We start from the raw sequence: 22,079 nt of genomic DNA, 5'->3' as shown, positions 1-22,079 counted from the left end.
TGTCCTTCTATCCTAACTTGAAGTTGGCCTTTTCTGATTTCACGTGTTTTTTTTTAATAGTAATCTTATGACGTGTCAAATTTTGACAATTCTTTTTCTCATTTTTGCCAAAGTTGTATAATTGTGTTTCCAAATTTCGGAATAAGTTTCTTTAAAATTTCAAATTTGAAAATTCAATTCACGTTGCTGAAGTACACAACGTTTACCAACGAAATTTTTTTTAAAGTTGTATATTGATACAAAAATTGTTTACAAATACAAAAAATTTATGATGAGAAAAAAGATGTACCAGGAAATTTCGTACAAGATAGTAATTTGAAAAAAATTAATTTTTAAGGTACCAGGGGCCAATGAATACCTATTACATATTAATTATAAAAACACAGGCCTCGAATCAACTTAAAGACACAAAAAGTCGTTTTAGTCGATTTATATTCCAAAAAAAAGTGGATTTGTTTTTTATTTTAACAAAAATATTTTTCAGATTTTTAAATAAAAATTTTTTTTTAAATAATAATCCTTTTCGAAGGGTTAAAGTTGAAATTTTTAGAAATAATTAAATTTCAACAGATATTGTTAATTTTCAAACAATTATTAAATTTTACAGAACAAAAAATAATTTTTCAAGCAATTTTTGAAAAAACATTTTTTAAATATAATTCAATTTTCAAAGATTTAAAATTGATATTTTTGAAATTAATTGAAACTTTAAGTGTTTTGTAATTAAAATTTTAGATGATTTCACTAAAAATTTATTAGAAAATGCGGAGAAAATACAATAATTTGAAAATCATTTTCAATTAAAAAATGGTTTCAGATAGTTGAAATTTCAAAGAATATTATTAAAATAGTTAAAAATAATTGAATTTCCTTAGAGTTATAATTGAAATTATTAAATTTCAAAAAAAAAATTTTCGATGGAAAATTTTAGAAATAATTAAATTTTAGATGCTTTTAAATTCAAATTCTTAAAAATTCAATTAATTTTGAATTCAAATTTTTGAGAATAATTAAATTTTATTTGATTTTCAATTTGGAAAATAATTGAATTTCAGTTCATTTTGAATTGAAAATTTTGGAAAATAATTGAATTTGAATTGAAATTTTGGATAATTTAATTTAAGTTCATTTTTGATTGAAAATTTGGATAATTAATTTTGAATAGAAATTTTAGAAAATAATTGAATTTTATTTCATTTTAAATTGAAAACTTAGTAAATAATTAAATTTTAAATTGAAAATTTTGGATAATTATTGGATTTTTAATTGATTTTGAATTAAAATTTCGGGTAATAATTGAATTTTAGTTTATTTTGAATTGAAATTTTTAAAAAATAATGCAATTTTATTGTGATATATATTTTTTTAATTATAAACAATTGTTAAATTTTATAAAAAATTTAGTTGAAAAATAATTTTGATATAATTGAATTTGTGAAGTATTTCATTAAAATTATTAAAAATAATTAATTTAGTGAAGAATCATTTTAGTTCAAAATTTGTTTAATAATTGAATTGAAGAAGATCTGAAAAAGATCTACATTTTATACTAAAAAAATGTATTTTATTTACATTTTTTTTTCAAATGTAAAAAAAAATGTCGCATTTTATTAAAGTAAGTCGATAAAAGTCGTATTTTTGAAAAAAGTCGGAAGAATTCGTTTAATCCGAGGCCTGTAAACATATAATTTTCATTATTATCATTTAATATGTAATAATATTCTAATAAATTAAATTATTATTGATAATATTAATCTTTAATTTCTTTATAACAAACAATTAAATACTCAATTTGGCGCGCTTGCGCGCGTTTAATTTTGCTAGTTAATTTAATAATTTAATTTACTGTTTTATTTTACATTGACATCATAATTTTTAATAATTTATAGATTGAAAAAAAATGTTTCGTTCATTTGCACGTTTAGAAATTTTGGCTCATTAATCCCCCTAGTTAAAATTGTAATATAAGTTGAATATAAAAAAAAATTGCGAATTTTCTATTCAATGAAATGCAGATAAATCAGCTATAAAGTAATTTTGATTTTTCCATCAAATAATAACAATAATAATAATGATAAACATTGATAAAATCAGCCAAAGTAACAAAAATTCTTATCTTATAAATTTTCTAAATCCGAATGATTTTTCGAATCCATACAAAAACGCTACCGCAAAATTTGGAAATAGCAAAGTAATATAATGACAGCTTTATTACGTCCTACCGCCGTTAGATGGCAGAAGCATGCAAGGATCACAAAGACGCAACTGTCATTATATTACTTTCCTATTTCCAATTTTACGATCGCGTTTTTTGCATGGATTCGAAAAATCTTTCGGATTTTGGAAATTTATAAAATAAGAAATTTTGGTACGTTGGCCGATTTTATAAAAAAAAAGTGTCCATAATTCGATGAAAAAAGTGTTTTAAAATCAATTTTTATCATTTTCACATTCAGTGCCGTTTTTATAGGGCGATAATTAAAGGTCCCTTTTTACCAAAGAATTTCAAAGACCGTTGAATACATTGAATTGATTTTATGTAATTTTCTGACTATTTCGGACTTATCTCGGATTTTTCTTACCGTCCGGACTGATCTATTCGAATTCAATTCGGAATTAGTCAGAAATTTTAACCACAGGAATAACCTATAATTTTTTATTTTTGCTTTTCAAGTTCCTTTATTCAGTGTTTATTACATTTAGTTCTTTTTTTCTGTCTTTTATTGCAATCTGAAAGAAAAAAACACTTACTATCGGCATCCTCTTCATTTTTCGAGTCATTCGTTGGTGAATTGATATCCTCCGGTACACCCGAATCTTGTCGGGGTACATTCGGCGATTTTAAATGATGATTCTCACTTTCCATCGAAAGGCCGATTAATAAATCAGTAAATATCTCTCAATTAAACTGCCTCCATCATTCTAGAACAAAAATTTTTTTTTTATTATATTACTCTATTATATACACGCGCGCGCGCGCTCAGAGTGAAAGGGAATGGAGGAAAAGTACACAGCGATGATAAATTTTCACATGTTCATCATTTATATATTGTTTCCGGATGGCAATCGAATCATGATTCGAATGCGCCAGAGGTCAACCGGATGTTTTGCAGACTTGAGAATCAACGAAGCAATTTCATGCCGGATCTCATGCCGCGAGCAACAAGCGGGGCGATTTCATTATTAACTGGACTTAATTTCCGTCATTTGATGGGAATCCAATCGGAACTAAAATAGATTCCTATGAACCACAACTGTAAAGATTGTTGCTTTTAAATTCTATTTAAAACATATATATACAATAGAAATAATTACACTCTGTAATTATACATCATATATTATTATTGATTATTTCACTGATAAGAAACACATATTATATACCTTTCCGAAATGATTCATGTGGGAATTTCTGACTTCAAAATAAAAAAATAAAAATGGGAAAAAACAGGTGTAATTAACGGAAAAGTTTGAGAAAATGTTAATTTCCTCTTTTTTTTAATAAATTCAGAAATTAATTATAGAGATTAAATTTTTAATTAATAAAAACAAATATTGAAGAAAGTCTAATGAAATTGCGTAATGAGCTGAAAAATACATGCGTATAAATTCCTCGGGGCGTGAAAAAATCAATTTTTCAAAGAAAGCAATTGATCGTTATTTATATAAATCATTAATACGATCAAGTAATTTAAATATAATAGGTATTTGAAATGAAATATTGCTTCGAGTTATAAACTTTCAAATGAAAGAGAAATTTAAAGGTATTTTCATTTTTCAAATTAGCATTTGATAGAATTTTATTTTTAAACAAATTTTTGCTTAACAAAATTTTTAAGTATCGAATTTTTATTTTACAGATTTTCTCTGTATACGAATTTTTTATTTAAAAATTCTAATTTAACGTAGAATATTAATTTAGCAAAAAAATTATCATCATTCTTCAGAATTTTAAGTGATTTGAATTTTAAAATACCAGGATTTTTGCAATTTAGCAAATTTTCATTTGTCTGAATTTTTATTTGCACGAATTGTCATTTAATAAAATTCTTTAAGGTTATGTTAGACGACATTGAATTTTTCCACTGCATTCCCGCATGTAAAAATTCGTGAATGTGCAACATAACCTTAAATGCCAAATTTCCATTTGTCCGAAATTGCAAATGGTCGACAAAAAGATTTCGGCGATAATTTTTAAATTAACCAATCACAATTTTCTTGATAATTTCTAATTGATTAATTTAAAAATTAGCGCCGAAATCATTCTGCCGATTTTTTGTCTACCGTATATATGCAATTTCGGACAAATGGAAATTCAGAAATTTAAGAATTCAAATAAATAAAAATTCGGCAAATTGGAAATTCTGTTAAAAAATTGTAAAGAAGAATTATTTTTTTATAAATTAAAATAAAAAAAGTTTCTTCTATTCAAAAGATATGTAAGCGCATTTTTTTTAATTTAATAATAATTATTAGAGAAAAATAAATAAAAAAAAATTACAATATTTGCGAATTAGAAAATTAGTAACGAATAATATATTATTGTTAATTGGAATGACTTTTAAATCTTCTTCCGCATTGCAAGTACCAACTCATCCAAACATAATATATCGGAAGAGAAATCGCATTTGTTTATTAATTTTTATAGGCTAACTATACTTTCGCCCATATAACACAATTTTTATTGATATCATTTTTCGCCTATATTTGTCTTTATAATAATAACTGATTATGACTGTGAGAAAAACAGGAAAATATTTTACGAATAATTCAAATTTTTTTTATAAATATTATGTGCAGGTGAATAAAATAAAAATTATATAATTAGTAAGAAATTAATAAAAAGATAAATAAATTATTATATAAAATATTTAACAATTTACAAAAAAAAAACATTTTGATTTAATTAAATAATAGTAAATATAGTGTTCATTATTTTACATTTTTCAAAAAAAAATTTGATTTTTTTTCTAATATACATATTTTTATAAAAAAGTATTGATTGAGAAAAACATATTCTATGATGCGCGTGCACATAAATAGTATTATTTAATAAAAACTATATGCAATCGTAAATGTTTCTTAATAGGAAAAAAAAATGTAATGAATGACTCTAGTTGCATTCAACCTGAACTTTGATGCGCGATGACTCAAGTCGCGAATAATACACGTGTATTCTCTCTATTTTTATTAGATCGCGTAAGGTGTTTCCCCTCTATGCCAGATTTTATACAATATATCTATACTATATTGTCAAAGTCACAAAAAACAATTATAAAAATCAATTTGGATTTATTGCAGATGATAAAGAAATTTTTTTTTATTTAATATACCAGGAAATTCGTAAAAAAAATTTTTACAGATAAAAATCGATAAAAAAAAAGAACAAAGAAATTTTATAGATATATCTATAGAGTTTAAATTTGCAGACAAGAAAAAAAAATCTTACAATTCAATCGAATATTTATTATTTTAAATATAAAGATCTGTAGCATTAAATAATCACGTGAAAAAGATTAAAAAAAAAATTTAATTAAATTATTTTAACAAAAAAAAAAACATGTATTTTTAAAAATAAATATATATGTGACTCGCAATAAAGGGACCCAAGAAGTATAAAAAATAGGTATACTAACGTATTTTGGTGCCCTGATTATGAAAATGATAATGAAAATAGACGCAAATGTGATTATCATGGTAAAAACCATAAAAAAAACACCATAAAATCATGGTTTTTTGCGATTATCTCGTAAAAAACACAAAATTTTTGAAAAATGTTTCAAATAAAAGTCGGTGAGATTCACAGTAGCAGTTTACGCAATTTGATGTACGCGGTTGTTTACTTTCAAGTACCAAATTTTTCTGTAATTATGATGTGCACTATTTTTTCCGTTATTTTACATGATGTTTTATAGTTTTTTGGATTTTTCTCGAAAAATAACCACTTTTGGTAAAAAATGCATAGAACATGAAATGTATGTTTTTTTTAGACCTACAACTTTTATTTGAAACATTTTTCGAAATTTTGCGTTTTTTACGAGATAATCGCAAAAATGCACCAATACTGGCTGGCCGACAGTTGGCTTACCAGTATTGGTTCAGTACTGATATGGATTAAATTCTGTACTGTGCCAATACTGCAAGCCAATACCGGCATGCCAGTATTATTGAGACAGTAATGGCAAACCAATACTCGGTCAGTATTAATCCAATACCGAATGCCAGTATCCAGAAAAATTATCAAAATTGACCTCCATGAAGTTGGCGTTGACGCTTAGCGCCGAAAATTATTTTTCACGGAACCAAAAATGTCAAATTATTTTTTTTAAAAGATTTTCGGTCCAAATATGTAATGCCTTAAGAAATACTTTTTAAGGTATTATGTGAAACCCAAAACTTTTTTAAAAATGATTTGTTATTTTTGGTCCCGTGAAAAATAATTTTCGACGTTGAACGTCGTCGCCAACTTCATAGACGTGAAAATTGTGTATTTTTGTTGGTTAGAAATTAAATTTACATACATATTTTTTAAAAATTATTTTAATACTTCTTTTCGATTACTGCAATGCGTTCGTTAACGGAATTATGAAATTTTAATTTAATATTAAAACTTTTTAATAAAAAAAATACATAATTAATGAAGTTCTTAAATTATTTTTCTTACGCACTGAAAAAATATATTTGAATCAAAAAAACTGTATTTTAACCAATAATTTCATTCAATTTCGGTAATTTAAACAAATACAAATAATAGTATATTATGTGGCAAGCACGTAAAGTAGTACTTTTTAGGTGAGGATGTAATTTTCAGTACGAGCTGTCGTTAGTGCGACGTATAGGTGAGACGAAGGCGAGCCAAGTCGAACAACTGCCTAAAAAAATACTTTATAGGGCAGTTTTCTGCCTAAAAAAGTCTTTTTTAGGCAGTTGGCCCAAACTGCCTTAACAAGTGCTACTTTATCTGCCCAAAACAGGCACAAAAAAGACACATTTTCATGTCAATGGCGAAAAAATGTATATTTTATAATATTTGAAGAAATTATTTGAATAATAAAATAAAGAGTAAAATGTTAATATAAAAAATAACAATTTAAAAGTTCGAGCGAAGAGTCGGTTCATCGATCCAGCTGCTCAATTAATGTAAAAAGCAAAAAGATCCCTGAATTTTGAATATCAACCAGTGCTGGCTTATTACTGGTTACTATAATTTAGCCCGTACTGGCAAGCCATTACTAATGACCAGTACTAATAAACGTTATCATCCCAAACATATGCCAGTATTGGTTCAATATTGGCGGTCAGTACTTTGCCAGTACTGGCGCAACACTGCGCCGGTTGTAAATTTTTGCTTGGGTTATAATAATAAATTTGAAAATAAATTACGGGAAAAATAGTATAGATATATTTTTAAAATCGATTTCACATCAAAGTAGATGAGTATATTATATATTATAAATAATGAGGATTTATGATCGAAGATTAATTTTTTGTGTATACTTTTTTTATTGACACATCTGCATTAATATATAATACGTGTAAATAACAAGTGTTTCTAGGCGGTCATTCGCGAGGGACTTCCCTCGAATTCAGCAAAACGGTAATCGGTACAGCTGCTCGTTCACTGTCGGCTTATTTGCCAAGGACGTTGATCCCTTTCTGCTAATTATGAACTCTAATGTACTTATATACGTTTGACATTTATCAAAAGAAATTCGGACATATTGTAGTTACGTTTATTTATTTCCAGCAAAATTCCAACTCCTATATAATATTTATGATTTTTGTAATAATACTAAATCAGTATTATAAACTTTATATTAATACAATATTATAAAAAAATTTAGAATCAATTCACTGATGCTACACATATTTTTGTTTTACATCGAAAATAATTGATTTAATAATTTTTTTTTATTTTTTATTAATGATTAATTGAAACGATTATTAATATCAAATTTCCAAGGTTAGATTTTCAAGGTATTTGGAATTAATTATTAAAATTCAAAGCTATCTGGTAAAATTATCAAAAATATAATATTGAACACATGTGTGTAATTAATTTGTCATCATTTTATTGAAGTATGTCATGATATTATCGTACATTTCAAAAATTATTAGTATATCTAAATGTGATATACTTCCTGAAAATTGTTTTTCACACGTTCTCTTTTTTTTCATTAAATTATTATAAAAAAAAAAAAACAATTTCAAGGAAAATTTTTTTAAAGACCGGTTAGTTTATCTATTATAGAATATATGGGTACACTAGACCTTTATAGTATTATTAAAATATTGAATTATGTGAAATGAAATTTTCATTGTTTTTTTATAATAAAAAAATATTACAAAATAAATATTTACATTTTTATTCACTTTTTTTTTAAAACGGAATTGTAAAGCTGAAATGAAAAATAGAATGAACCAATTTTTTTTTGTGATTACAAAAAAGATTTAATTTTCTCTTTCTCGATATGTTGGGTAATAATTAAGAGGTTTTTAAAATTAATCTTCAGTATGTTACCAATTCAATAGTCTTTGATTAATATAATATTATTATTAGCCTTGATTCATTTGTTTGAAAGAATATAAATTTTTTTTTTAATATTCAATTATTGCATTATTACACACGGGATTTATCCATTGATAGAATAAATAGAATTTTTAATAAAAAAAAAAAACAAAAGATGTGATGAAATTATTTTATGGTTGGAAAAAAATTGAGTTTATTTGTATATATATTTGTATATCATTTGTAATGTCTGGAGAAGTACGGCAAACATTACTGGACCAGTACTGGCGATCAATTCATCTCATTATTGGGCCAATATTGGCACCGATTCTCGGTTACTCTAATTTGCCGAATTGGGCCGAACTCTGTCCCATTACTGAGCCAATATTGGCACCAATACTTGGTAATTTTGATTTGCCATAATTTGGCCGAACTCTGTCCCATTACTGTGCCAATATTGGCACCGATTCTCAGTTACTCCAATTCGCCATTATTGGGTCGAACTCCGTCACATTACTGCGCCAATATCACCACAAGAATCGGCCCAATATTTTCTGCCAAGGCTCGCGTTGCTTGTTTTGCCAATACTGGGCCAGTATTGGGCCGTTTTGGTTTTCGCACTTGAGATGAATTAAAATATATTATAAATTTTTATTTTTTATATATTATAAAGTATTATAAGTCATTTGTCATCATTATTTTTGAGTCAAATTTTTATTTGTTCGAATTAGTATTTTGAAGAATTTTCATCAAATCGATTTACTATATTAGACAATTTTTATATAACCGAAAATTCACTTCACAAAATTTTTATTATTGTTCGAATTTTTATTTGCTCGAATTTTTAATTAACATAATAGGCGTTTTAAAAAATTTTTATTGGGTAGAATTTTATTGCATAGAATTTTCATTTGTTCGAATTATTATTTTATATAATTTCCATATAACCGATTTTTCATATCGCAGAATTTTTACTTAACTAAAAAATCATTTAACAGAATTTCTACAATTGATAGAATTTTCATTTGACCGAAATTGCAAATGGCCGAACAAACAATCTACAGTAAGATTTCAGCGCGATTTTTAAACTCAGCCAATCACAATTTTATGGATAATTTTTGATTGGTTGATTTTAAAAATTGCGCCGAAATATTTCTGTCGATTGTTTTTTCGGTCATTTGCAATTTCGGAAAAATATCAATTAGAAATTCCGTTAAATGATTTTTCGGTTAAATAACAATTCTGTAGTGTAAAAAATCGGTTATATGGAAATTATATCAAAAATAATAATTCGAAGAAATGAAAATTCATCTGAAAGAAAATTCTACTCTCTAAATCTGAATTAGTAAAAATGTTTACTAATTTGAATTAGTGACTCACATTTTGCTTCTGAATTAGTAAAATTTTACTAATTATTAGTAACTTTTACTAACAATAAGTAAAATTTTACTAATTCAGAAACAAAAAGTGAGTCACTAATTCAAATTAGTAAACATTTTTACTAATTCAGATTTAGAGAGTATGCAGTGAAATTCTATCCACTAAAAATTCTTCAAAAATAATAAATAAATAATTAATAAAATTCTGTAATTTATAGAAAATTGTTTTGATGAAAATTCTACAAAAGACTAATTCGAACAAATAAAAATTCGGCTCAAAAATAATTATGACAAATGAAATTCCATATAATTAAAATTCTAACTAATGATTTTTAGAACATAAAACCGTGCGACACAATTTTTGACCCACAAAAAATTTAACATTTTCGGAAACTAGGACTAAATGAAAAGTGACAAAAGATATCTGTTAAAAATTATTAATATTTTATAAAACTTGGTATCTGTGGGGTTTTCGAGGTCACTGATTATTAATCTGATGTAAGATTTTCAAAATTCAAAATGGCGGATCCAATATGGCGATCAAATTTTTAAAAAGTTATTAATTTTTTATTTTATATCCGCCATTTTGAATTTTGACAATTTAACATCAGATTCGTCATCAACGACCCAAAAAAACCCCTAGTTACCAAGGTTTAAAAAAAATTAATAACTTTTTAAAATTTTGACCGCCATATTGAATCCGCCATTTTGAATTTTGAAAATCTGACATCAGATTAATAATCAGCGACCCCGAAAACCCCCAGATACCAAGTTTTATAAAATATTAATACAGTAGGACTCCGGTTATCCGAGCTAATGTGGACCAGACCTACTCTCTAAATCTGAATTAGTAAAAAATTAACTAATTCATTTAGTAAATTAAATTTCAACTAATGAATTAGTTATTTTTGGAAGTTTTACTAATAAAATAGTAAAAAATTAGTATTTGAACATTACTAATTTAAAATAGTAATCAAATTAACTAATTCTATTAGTTATTACACCCGAGTTACTAATTGAATTAGTCAGTTGAACGTAACCTCTATTATTTTTATGACGTATGTCATCTTCCATGGGTTTTTTTTTAAATATTTTTTTGTTTTTTTAGTATTATGTGAAACTATAGCTTGTACTCTATTCAAAATACTTTGTTTGATGCTTAAAATACTACTTTTGAAAGCATTTATTATTTTTAAATTATTGTCCTGTTTTTTTGAAGTATTATGTGATACTATAGCTTGTACTATGTTCAAAATATTTTGTTTGGTGCTTTAAATATTACTTTTGAAATTATTTATTTTTCAAAAAATTTTTTGATATAAACTAACCGTTAAAATTTTTTTATTAATTTTATTTCACCAAAAATAACTATGTATGTGTATCTAAACTGTCTTTAAGTAAATTAATAAATTACTATAAAGTGAAAATTTTAATAAAATCTTTACTCAAAAAAAATCGGAAATAATATATCAAATGAACCACCAGAACGTAAAAAATTTTATATGAATTTTGCCAATATTATGCAATTTAACCCATGAAAACTGACTTTTAAAAATAAAATATTTTTTATACAATCATGAAGAAACTACATGCGAAAAATTTTACCTTTGAAACTCGACTTTTCAAATTGAAAATTTTAGTATGAATAAGTTGATAACTTTTTATTGATTATTTACGATTTGGCGGTAAAATTGTATAATGACTAATGAATTAGTAAACAATTAGTAGTTTTAACTAATCAATTAGTAATTTGCGCCCCCGGGAGCCGCATTAAAAAGTTACTAATTGAATTAGTTAAACCAAAATAACTATTTGAATTAGTAAGTTTTTACTAATTATTAGTGACTCACTTTTTGCTTTTTGAATTAGTAAGATTCTACTATTAATTAGTTATTTTTAACTAATTCAGATTTAGAGAGTATACCTCGGATAAGGCGAAAACTCGGATAATCCGAATTGTTATTACAATTTAACATTATTATTGTTTAAACAATTATTATTTATTACAAACGGGACAATAATATTGTATATATTTCATAATAATTTAAACAATTTGAATTTATTAAAAATAAACTCATATTTATAAAAAACTAAAATTAAAAATAACTCGGATGAAGTAGACTAGACTCAGATAATACAGAATTTCCTACTGGGACACCACCTCGGATAATCAAGACCTCGGATAAACGGGGTTTTACTGTAATTTTTAAAAGATATCTTGTCACTTTTTATTTAGGGGCTGTTTTCACCTCTAAAAACCACAAATGACTTATTGATCTAGCAAAACGGTCATTTTTTTTTTGGTCCTAGTTTCCAAAAATGTTGGATTTTTTTGTGGGTTAAAAAAAGAAGTTGAATTTTGTCGAACGGTGTAATCATGCGTTCCGAATTAATTAAAAGAATTGATTAAAATTGTTTAATTTAAAATTAAATTTGTGAATTTTAGATGATTCATTTGAAAAATTCTGACCCTATAGTAAATTTTTAATATTTAAATATATATATTATCAGTTTCTAACACTATATGAATTGTGAAGAAGCAAAAGTTTGAATGAAACATTGCAGCATGACTGTGTGTATTGTAAATACATGTGTATAACTTTATAAAGTAACCGGACGCGTCAGTGTCACGTCACATGTTTATTGCAGATACGCCGCGGCTAATAGCTGTGAGGGGAAGAACCTCACTGTAAAGAATTGCCGATTGGAAGATACTCAATGTTAAATGCGAGAATATATCGCGTCAGTAAGGCGATTATAAACACGATTCATTTATACAATAACCACGACTGTTCAACGATGAGTGAACCAGTCAAGTCACCATTTTAGTGCAATTTCTTCAAAAAAAAAAAAAATAAAATAAAAATTTTCACAAAGAAGTAAACCTTTGAAAATCTCAGTGTCAAGTGTGCTTTTATTAAAAAAAAGAACAAAAACCTTTCTTCTTCCAAGTGGTGGAACAACTCGAAACTTGAGAGTGCTGACATTGAATTTCGCGAGTGGATTACAACATTACTGCGGATTATTCAAAACGTTTTGTGTTTAATTCAAGTTTTCTAAAAGCGAAAAAATTAAAATTCTTTACTTCGGAAATAAAAAAGGACAAATTAAAAGATATTTTCAAAAATCCAATTTTGAAAAGACAAAAAATTTATCTTATTTTTAATGAAAATATTTATTTTACAATAATATTTTCAATTAAAAGAAAAATTATTTCACACACCTGTATAAAAAATAAAATGACAAAAATTTAACGAATAAAATAACTTTCAAATATATATATATATATTTTCAGAAGAGATATTTGTGTAAAAAAAAAAATCTAAAAGACGAAGTAAAAATGACGAAAAGTGAAAAGGACATGGAAATCATATCCGGAGATGGTCTACGTTTGAGGAAGGATTGCAATAAAAAGTTATTGGAAATTAAAGGTGATGGATGTCGAATAACAATTGGAAGAAATTTTGGCAAAATTCGTATTATTGGCGATGGTTGTCAATTGAAGGTGATTGAAAATATTGGCACCATTGAATATAAAGGTGATGGTGGTCGTGTTGATCTCGGTCCAAATTCAAGTGAGGATAAAGTCACGTTTATTGGACATGGAAGCCACGTGAAATATCTCAATGAGAAATCACTCAAATCAAATAGAAGTCGACGTGTGATTGATAATGATAATGATGATTCACGGGCAAAAATTTATCAACAAAATATTTTGCAAAATGAGGAAAAAAATAGAAAAACAAATTGCATTTTTGAAAATGAAAATCAATCCAATGAGAGACGTGAGGAGAGAAGATGTAAAATGAATAATGAGAAAAAAATCATCAACGATCAATCATCAACAACAGTGATAGTGACGAAAATTATTTTAGACGCAAATGGCAAATGTCATACGAATGTTAGGACAATTTGTAAAAATGCTAATTCAACACGATGTTAGTGTTACAGTATTATTATATTAGGTTTTGAAAATAAAAAAAATATTTTCACAATTTCTTTTTTTTTTTTTGCAATTTTGTTATTTAGAAATGAAAAAATTGAATCAAATTTTTTAATTTTCTTGAATTTAAAACAATTTTTTTTTTGCAAATTTCTTTTTTTATAAATGAAAAAATTTAATCAAAAATTTTTAATTTATATAAAGTTAAATGCTTGATAAAACTGATGTGAATATTTTAAAAATAGTATTAAGGTAATACATTGATCAAACAATGTTTCACGTGTGCTACGGTTGCTAGTCATCAGTCTTAATCATCAATAAATATTATATATATATATATATATATATATATATATATATATATAATTCATAGAAAAAATTGGAAATTTTTTAAAATTTTCAATTATTTTTTTCCTTTGAAAATATAAGACTGTTTAAATAAAACTGCCTCATTATTGCCTTAGTTCTTTATTAATATTAAATTCTACGAATATTAGAAAAAAAAAATGTTTATTTAGCAAATTGAACTTCATTTAATTTAATATATTAAAATTTATGTATAAGTAGAAAAATATTTATAAATAAAAATTTATTTATAAACTAAAAATTAAATTTATTTATAAACCTAACATTTATATATTAATTTTTATTAAGGCTGAATTTTTTTTTTTTTAAGAAAGCTAAAAAAACGTTAGGAGTAAAAAGAAAAAAAAATGTTGCATTAATTTATTAATGGGAAATTGTTTTAACATTTGAAAAATATTAAAAAAATTTAAATGCAACTTGAAATATTTATTTAGCACTAGAAACTCTCTTAATTATCTAAATTATAAAAAATGCCATATATAAATTAATTGAATTTTGTCAATAATTTCTCTATTTTCCAAATAGAAAAATGAAATAAATAAATTTACATTCAATTTAGATAATTTATTGATATCGCGCGGTGTAATAAATATATAAGAGGGGAAAAATAATTATGGATTTATCATATTATCGAACTTTTATAAAGATAAAATGATTAAAAGATAAAAAGTTTTTTTCTCTTAATTATAAGCACGTGTGAAAATATTACACATTATTCTTTATTTTATTTTTATTATTAAAGATATGGGACAAACTATATAACTATATTATAATAATATAATTGAATATATATATATGTGAATTAGATGATGATTTATATCATTGGCATATAAGAAAAAAATGAGAGAGAACTATACTTTATTATTAACCATTTTTTACGGTGAGAATTATAACTGTATTTAAAAAATACAGAATCAAAACCTTATAATGATTACAATCTCTATTTTTTCAGCTCGGCTAAATGTGGTCATGCATTCATGCACATCAGGATGTTCATCCGCATGATCGCTTGGGAAGTAGTAATATGAAAAAACAAGGCTAACAATAATTGTAAAATATAAAAAAAAAACTAACAATCATTTTTTTGATATCACAAGTCTTGACAAAGAATAATCAAAAAAAAAATTTTTTTTTTTTTATGATTTCTTACTTCCTTATTATCACAATTTACTTTAATTTCAATTTTAACTACATAGAATTATTTCATTCCAGAGTAAAAAAAAAAAGTTTCCAACCTAAATAAATATTTATTTCTTTGAAATAAAAGTATTATTTTCTCTAAAATAACATTTTATGACAAATTTTTTGTTTTGTTTACTTTTAATTTGCTGTTATGCCTGCGAGCGGCGTTTATCATATAACAATCAGTGATACCAACAGAATTCTAAAAATTGAGGTAGAGGTTATGTTTATCATACTGGTTTGGCTCACGTTTGGCTGAAAAATAAGAAATCGTCGCGCGCAGCCTTAAGGAAGTTCAACTCATTAACATAACCTCAAACTAATAAGTAGTTTTTAACAGAACTAAAAATATATTTAAAATTTATTACACCCAAATTCGACAGATGCAATTTTGGAAAAAAATTATTTTGAGTTAAAATTTGTTGATAAATAATAATTAATAAACTTTTTGTACTTTTTCTTAAAAGTTATAGTCAACAATTGTAATTTTTATCCAATTTTTATAAACAATGGCTCATTTTTCTCTTTGAAAGATTCTCTACAATTCAGTTTGTTGAATTTTATTAAAAGTATTTTGTTCAAAAGTTAATAAACAAATAAAATTTTTATTTTTTATATTTTTTAAACAAACCATTACACAGGTCTACAAATTTTAGACTCAGAAACCGAAATATTCATTTCCGATGTATTTTGTCACGCTGAATCCAAAAATGACAACGAAATTGTTCCATCACTTCAGCGTTTTGAGATATTCTAATCTGAAAGCGTGAAAAATGCCGTTTTTGGCAATATTAGACACTCTATAAAATCTTCAAAAAAAATTTTTAATCATTGGACCAAATTTTAATTAAAAGTAGGGTCAGCCGGGGTAAATCCGAACGGGGGGTAAATCCGAACGCTAATTATTTCAGCCTAATTAAAATTTTAAAAAATAAGTTAGACATGAGAATTTTTCCTCAGATCCTCTTCAAGAGATTCTAAGTATTATCCCATTTTTCGTTTGTTAATTAGCAACAGCATACTCTCTAAATCTGAATAAGTGAAATTTCACTTAAAATGTGTCAAAAGGACCTTTCGGATTGGATAATCGGTCTTGGACCTTTTATTTTGGACCTTCTGTACTGCAACGGTCAAAAGTCTTCCACGTAGAAAAATAAGTGTATATGCACTTAAAAATAAGTGAAACTTCACTTATTTTTGAGTGAAAACCACTTATTTAAAAGTGCATATACACTTATTTTTCTACGTGGAAGACTTTTGACACATTTTAAGTGAAATTTCACTTATTCAGATTTAGAGAGTAAACAAAGATAACGAGTATTGCAAAAAAGATTGAAAATCAAAGATGACACTCTTTCAGTATTTTGTCTCGTATTTGAAGAAAAAGAAGCTAAAAATTTATTTTATTATTTATAATTGTTTGTTATGAATATACTAGAACAGAAACTATTTTTCATTTTTGCCTTCTGTAAAATTTTATTAATAATATCAGACCGTTCGTATTTACCCAGGAAAATTGGAAAACCGGGGTAAATCCGAACGGTATTTTCAACAATTTTTTTTTACATCAGAGCCACACAAAATTGTTTTTATTTCATTACACTATTATTTTAACATTATAAAAGTACATAGAAAAAAGTTTTTCTTTCTATACGTATCCTCGTTAGTAATTAATAAGCAGAAACTTAATCTCTGTTCTCTCGTGTTTCAATTTTTTTGCCAAATGGTTTGTTGAAAAAATTTTTTCAGGATCTTAATAAAATTTGGTATTCTACGGTTTTTGGGGTCGCTAATTACCAATTTGAAGTCAATTTTTCAAAATTCAAAATGGCGGACGAGAATTAAAAAATTCATTGGATTCGCTCGAAAATTGTTACTCGGGGGGTTTCAGGGTTAGCAAATTTGATCATTTTTAAAAATAAGTTTTAGGAACGTACGCCATTTTGAATTTAAAAAATTTGACTTTTATTTTTGTATTTACATTCAATCACTCCAAAATACTTTCTGTACCAAGTTTTGCAAAAATCCGTTATGATTTGATAAAGTTATTGAAGGTTTTAATTGTGTAATGCATTTTAATTTTTAACCTGTTTGATTTTTGTATTTATATATGATGCATTATTACATAATAGGTTTATTATCGTATTTTTTTTGAGTTTTTATATAAGTTTAACAATTGCAATACTTTAAATTTATTTTATATTTTCCCTAAGATTTTTCTGAAATACAGTGGCGTTCGTATTTACCCCGGTATTTTAGGAAAGTTGCAAAGTATCGAGGTAAATACGAACGCTAAGTTTCCTGCGATTGTAATTTATCAAACATTTTTGCTACCCCATAAAATTGTTCTATGGAAGTAAAGTAACAACTTCATGCACCAGAATACCGGAAGTATTTTTTTTTAAAGAAAAAACTTATGTTATTGTTGAAACTTACTAAAAGCGTTCGGATTTACCCCGGTTGACCCTACTATATTTCCTCTGTCAAAATTTTTTAGGTCCGATACGATCCGATTTTTTTTCTCTAAGATACAGCCATTTGAATTTTACATTTTGTCATGAACTAAAATCCCTTTAAAAACGAAAAATAAATTGCAAAGTATACTTATAGCACTGAAACTTGTTACTTGGGGGTTTTTGGGGTCGCTGATTACGAATCCGATGTCAGATTTTCGAAATCTAACATGGCGGACTTTTTTTTAGAAAATTCACTAGATTTGCCTGAAGCTTATTACTCGGGGGTCTTTGGGGTCACTGATACAAATCCAATGTCAGATTTTCAAAATCTGATTCGTAATCAGCGACCCCAAAAACCCCTAATTGTAAGTAACAAGTTTCAGTGCTATAAGTACTTTGCAATTTATTTTTCGTTTTTAAAGGGATTTTAGTTCATGCAATATGTAAAATTCAAATGGCTGTATCTTAGAGAAAAAAAATCGGATTGTATCGAGCCTAAAAAATTTTAACAGAGGAAATATAGTACTTTTAATTAAAATTTGGTCCAATGATTAAAAAATTTTTTTGAAGATTTTATAGAGTGTCTAATATTGCCAAAAACGGCATTTTTCACGCTTTCAGATTAGAATATCTCAAAACGCTGACGTGATGGAACAATTTCGTTGTCATTTTTGGATTCAGCGTGACAAAATACATCGGAAATGACTATTCCGGTTTCTGGGTCTGACACAATTCAAAATTTTGTAGGCCTGTGTTATTTAACAAAAACACAAAATCAGAATTGTAGAGTATCTTTCAAAGAGAAAAATATGAGCCATATTGTTTATAAAAATTGGATAAAAATTAAAATTGTTCACTAACTTTTAAGAAAAAATACAAAATGTTTATTTATTATTATTTAACAACAAATTTTAACTAAAAATAATTTTTTTCCAAAATTGTACAATTGAATTTGTCGAATTTAGATGTAATAAATTTTAAATATAATTTTAGATTTGTTAAAAACTACTTTTTAGTTTTAGGTTATGTTAATGGGTTGAACCTCCTTAACAGCTGATTAAAATAATAGAAAATAACAACAAAATAAAAAAAATTAATTAATAGGGTTATTACCTCTTTATATATAAGAAAAGTATATTTATTTATAAAAATAAAAAATTTACTATTTCATTTTGAGTTCAACAAAACTTTAACTTACTCAATTAAAACTTTCTTTTTAAAGAGTGTAAACAAAGAAAAAAAATCATGTTTTATTTTGTTCAAATAATGCACTCACATATGTGTGTATGTGTGATAACCGTGGTGACTATAAAACGGTACCAACAACTTTCTCCCTGGATCACAATTTAAAAAGTCGAAAAATAATTCAACCTCGTTTCGTAATATTATCACGAAATTGCAAGAGCACCAAAAGAAGAGTGTATACAAATTATAACAAGAATATATTCCAATGTCAAGAGGGAAATTTCACTTCTTATCGTCTATATAAAGTAATAATATATTAATTCAAAATTTTTTTTATTTAAATATTATTTGTTTACAAAAAAAAGGCTATTAATAAATTATAACCAGGAATTTTTTTTTTTTTTTATTCCAACCAAACATTCAATGTATTTATTGAAATATAAGATTTATTTAGGTATAAATAACTATTTATTTGAAACAAATAAATATTTCTTTGTCTCTGATGAAAATAAATATATTAATTATCGAAAAACCGTTAAAAAGTAAGTTAAATTTAATTAACAATTTTTCAAATGGAAATTTAATTTTCATTTTTAACGTGTATTTTTATCATCATATGGAATTTTTATTATTTTCGTCTTATATATATGTATACACCATATTCTATTGAATTGGACGTCTAAAATATATCTGACAGATTTTCTGACAAACCCAGATGTCCAGTAGTAGTTTACACATCTGTTTCATATTTCTATATAGTTCTGCATGTGGTTTCCGCACTCATATATATACACTCTAAATTTATTTAATTAGAATATTGAGAAGCCAAAAAGAAGACATTATTATCTTCAGAGAATCCAATTTAAGAAACTAAATCTTCTTTTAGTTCATAACATTCCAGTTTACATTATAATATTTTTAATATATTTTTAAAAATCGATATTTAATATATTTTCTGCATTTTAATTTTGTACACAGAAAAAGTTGTTTTAGTCGATTTATATTTCAAAAAAAGGCGATTTTTTCTATTTTAACAAAATTTAATTGGTTAATAAATATTTTACTTTAAATAACTAATGTTATTATAGATATTAAATTCATTTTATTAATTCTGTAATGAGAATAATTCTATAATGAATGTTATCAAGAACATTTATTTCGAATATTTCAGAATTGAACTAATTGTAAGACAAATTTTAAATATTTTATTTAAGTAGGACAAAAATTTCTAAAAAAAAAATTCTTAAAGTTCCATTTTTATAATTTTTTCAAGTCTGATTTAATCAATTTATTTGAATTAAAAATTTTGTCATAGTTTTTAGTTTTGATGGTCAAAAAAATTTCAGGCAATACTGAATCAAGTTTTACAGATTTTTAAATAATAATTTTGGAAGAGTTAAAATTAACATTTTTAAAAATAATTAAATTTCAAAAGATTTTGCTAAGTTTCAGACAATAATTAAATTTTACAGAATTAAAAATAATTTATTAAATAATTTTGGATAACATTTTTTAAAAGTAATTGAATTTTTTTTTTTTTTAATTAAAAATTTTTTATGACTTCTGTTACTAAAAAATTTATTAGAAATTGCAGACAAAAATACAATAATTAGAAAACTTTTTAAATGAAAAATGGTTTCAGATATAGTTGAATTTTCGAAGAATATTATAAAAATCATTAAAATTAATTGAATTTTAGGAGAATTATAATTGAAATTAAATTTTTTTTAGTGATTTCTGTTGATGCAGAATTTATTAGAAATTACATAAAAAAAATTGAATTCCAAAAGTTTTTAATTGAAAAATTCTTTCAGATAATAGAATTTGCGAAGAATATTATAAACAAGTAGGGGGTCCTTTATGTTTATTTCATAAACATTTTGCTTCCTCATTGTGTGAAGTAAAAAATTTGCTTCCTCGTTGGAGGAATCTATGAATTTCTCTAATTCAATTAATTGATTTAAAACATTTCAAGTTAAAAACTGATTTAAATTCATTAAATTTTTTGAAAAATTAAGAAAATTGTAATTTATTTTGGGTGTAACATATATACTTTATATATACGAATCGATTCATTTTAATGCCAGGAATTCAATTATTTTATGTATTAACTTGAATTTAAAAAAACACAACATTTTTTAGCTAAAATATGAATTTGGATTTTTCAAATTTCTATTAATTCTTAAAATTTCAATCAAATCTATACTTTATATACATATATACCAATCGATTCGTCTTGACGTAAAGAAGACGATTATATTATATATTATACCTTAAATTTTTCTGTTTAAAAATTTTTTCAATTAAAAAAAATTTTTTGGAAAAAAGACGATAAAATTTTTTTTAGGGTATTTTTAAAAAATCTCTCGTCATTTTTGAGAGATTAATATGATAAATAAGCCTACCAAATTTTACCCAAATCCATTAAAACCTGTTAAAGATATCGTGTTCACAAAAACGATCCACACACACACATACATACATCCGGACAATTGATCAGGATCTCATATAACATGTTTCTATATAGAGGAAAATTTGTTTTCACCATTTTTAAAAATTTTATAAACGAAAGGACTACAAAGCTTCCTCCACGAGGAAGCAAAATCATTAAAAATAATTGAAATTTTTACAAATAATAAAATTTCAAGTGATACTGAATTAAAATTTTTTGGTAATTTTATTTACTAATTTTTTTAAAAATTATAAACAATTATTAAATTTCATAAAAATTTTAATTGAAAAATAGTTTAAGATATTTGAATTTGTGAAGAATTTCATTAAAATTATTATAAAAATAATTAATTTAGTGAAGAATTTTAGTTAAAAATTTGTTAAATAATTGAAATAAAGAAGATCTAAAAAAAATCTGTATAGGCTAAAAAAAACGTATTTTGTTTAAAAAAATTTTTTAAAAATGTAAAAAAAAAGTCGAAAAAGTCGTATTTTATTAAAATAAGTCGAAAAAATTCGAAAAAGTCATATAATCCGAGGCCTGACATTTTAAGGTTCACAATGCATCGTTTGAACTATTGGTAAAATATTTTATTAAAGTGATAGTTTAT

General features: G+C 24.8%; 2 protein-coding genes across 3 annotated transcripts in view; one reads left to right on the top strand and one right to left on the bottom strand.

The window, feature by feature from the left end:
- LOC127276655 (uncharacterized) overlaps positions 1-22,079 on the bottom strand; it is a 40,623-nt gene that overhangs the window by 9,935 nt on the left and 8,609 nt on the right. For both annotated transcript variants that reach the window (XM_051297254.1, XM_051297262.1), the window contains exon 2: positions 2,752-2,922. In XM_051297254.1, the coding sequence (XP_051153211.1) occupies positions 2,752-2,866 (115 nt within the window). In that variant the 5' untranslated portion in view covers positions 2,867-2,922. The remainder of the gene's footprint in view (positions 1-2,751; positions 2,923-22,079) is intronic.
- LOC127276704 (uncharacterized) lies at positions 12,545-14,356 on the top strand. The gene has a single exon (XM_051297318.1). The coding sequence runs from the start codon at positions 13,226-13,228 to the stop codon at positions 13,826-13,828; it is 603 nt and encodes a 200-aa protein (XP_051153275.1). The 5' UTR covers positions 12,545-13,225; the 3' UTR covers positions 13,829-14,356.

Source organism: Leptopilina boulardi, unplaced genomic scaffold (assembly GCF_019393585.1).
Source record: "Leptopilina boulardi isolate dan_hultmark-lab unplaced genomic scaffold, ZJU_Lbou_2.1 LbouV2_103, whole genome shotgun sequence".
Lineage (NCBI taxonomy): Eukaryota > Metazoa > Arthropoda > Insecta > Hymenoptera > Figitidae > Leptopilina > Leptopilina boulardi.
The sequence above is the reverse complement of the archived record's forward strand: the minus strand, read 5'-3'. Positions and strand labels throughout refer to the sequence as shown.

Bases quoted from the DNA above. Each gene is read 5' to 3' on its own strand.
- LOC127276704 (XM_051297318.1), top strand. From the start codon at position 13,226: ATGACGAAAAGTGAAAAGGACATGGAAATCATATCCGGAGATGGTCTA.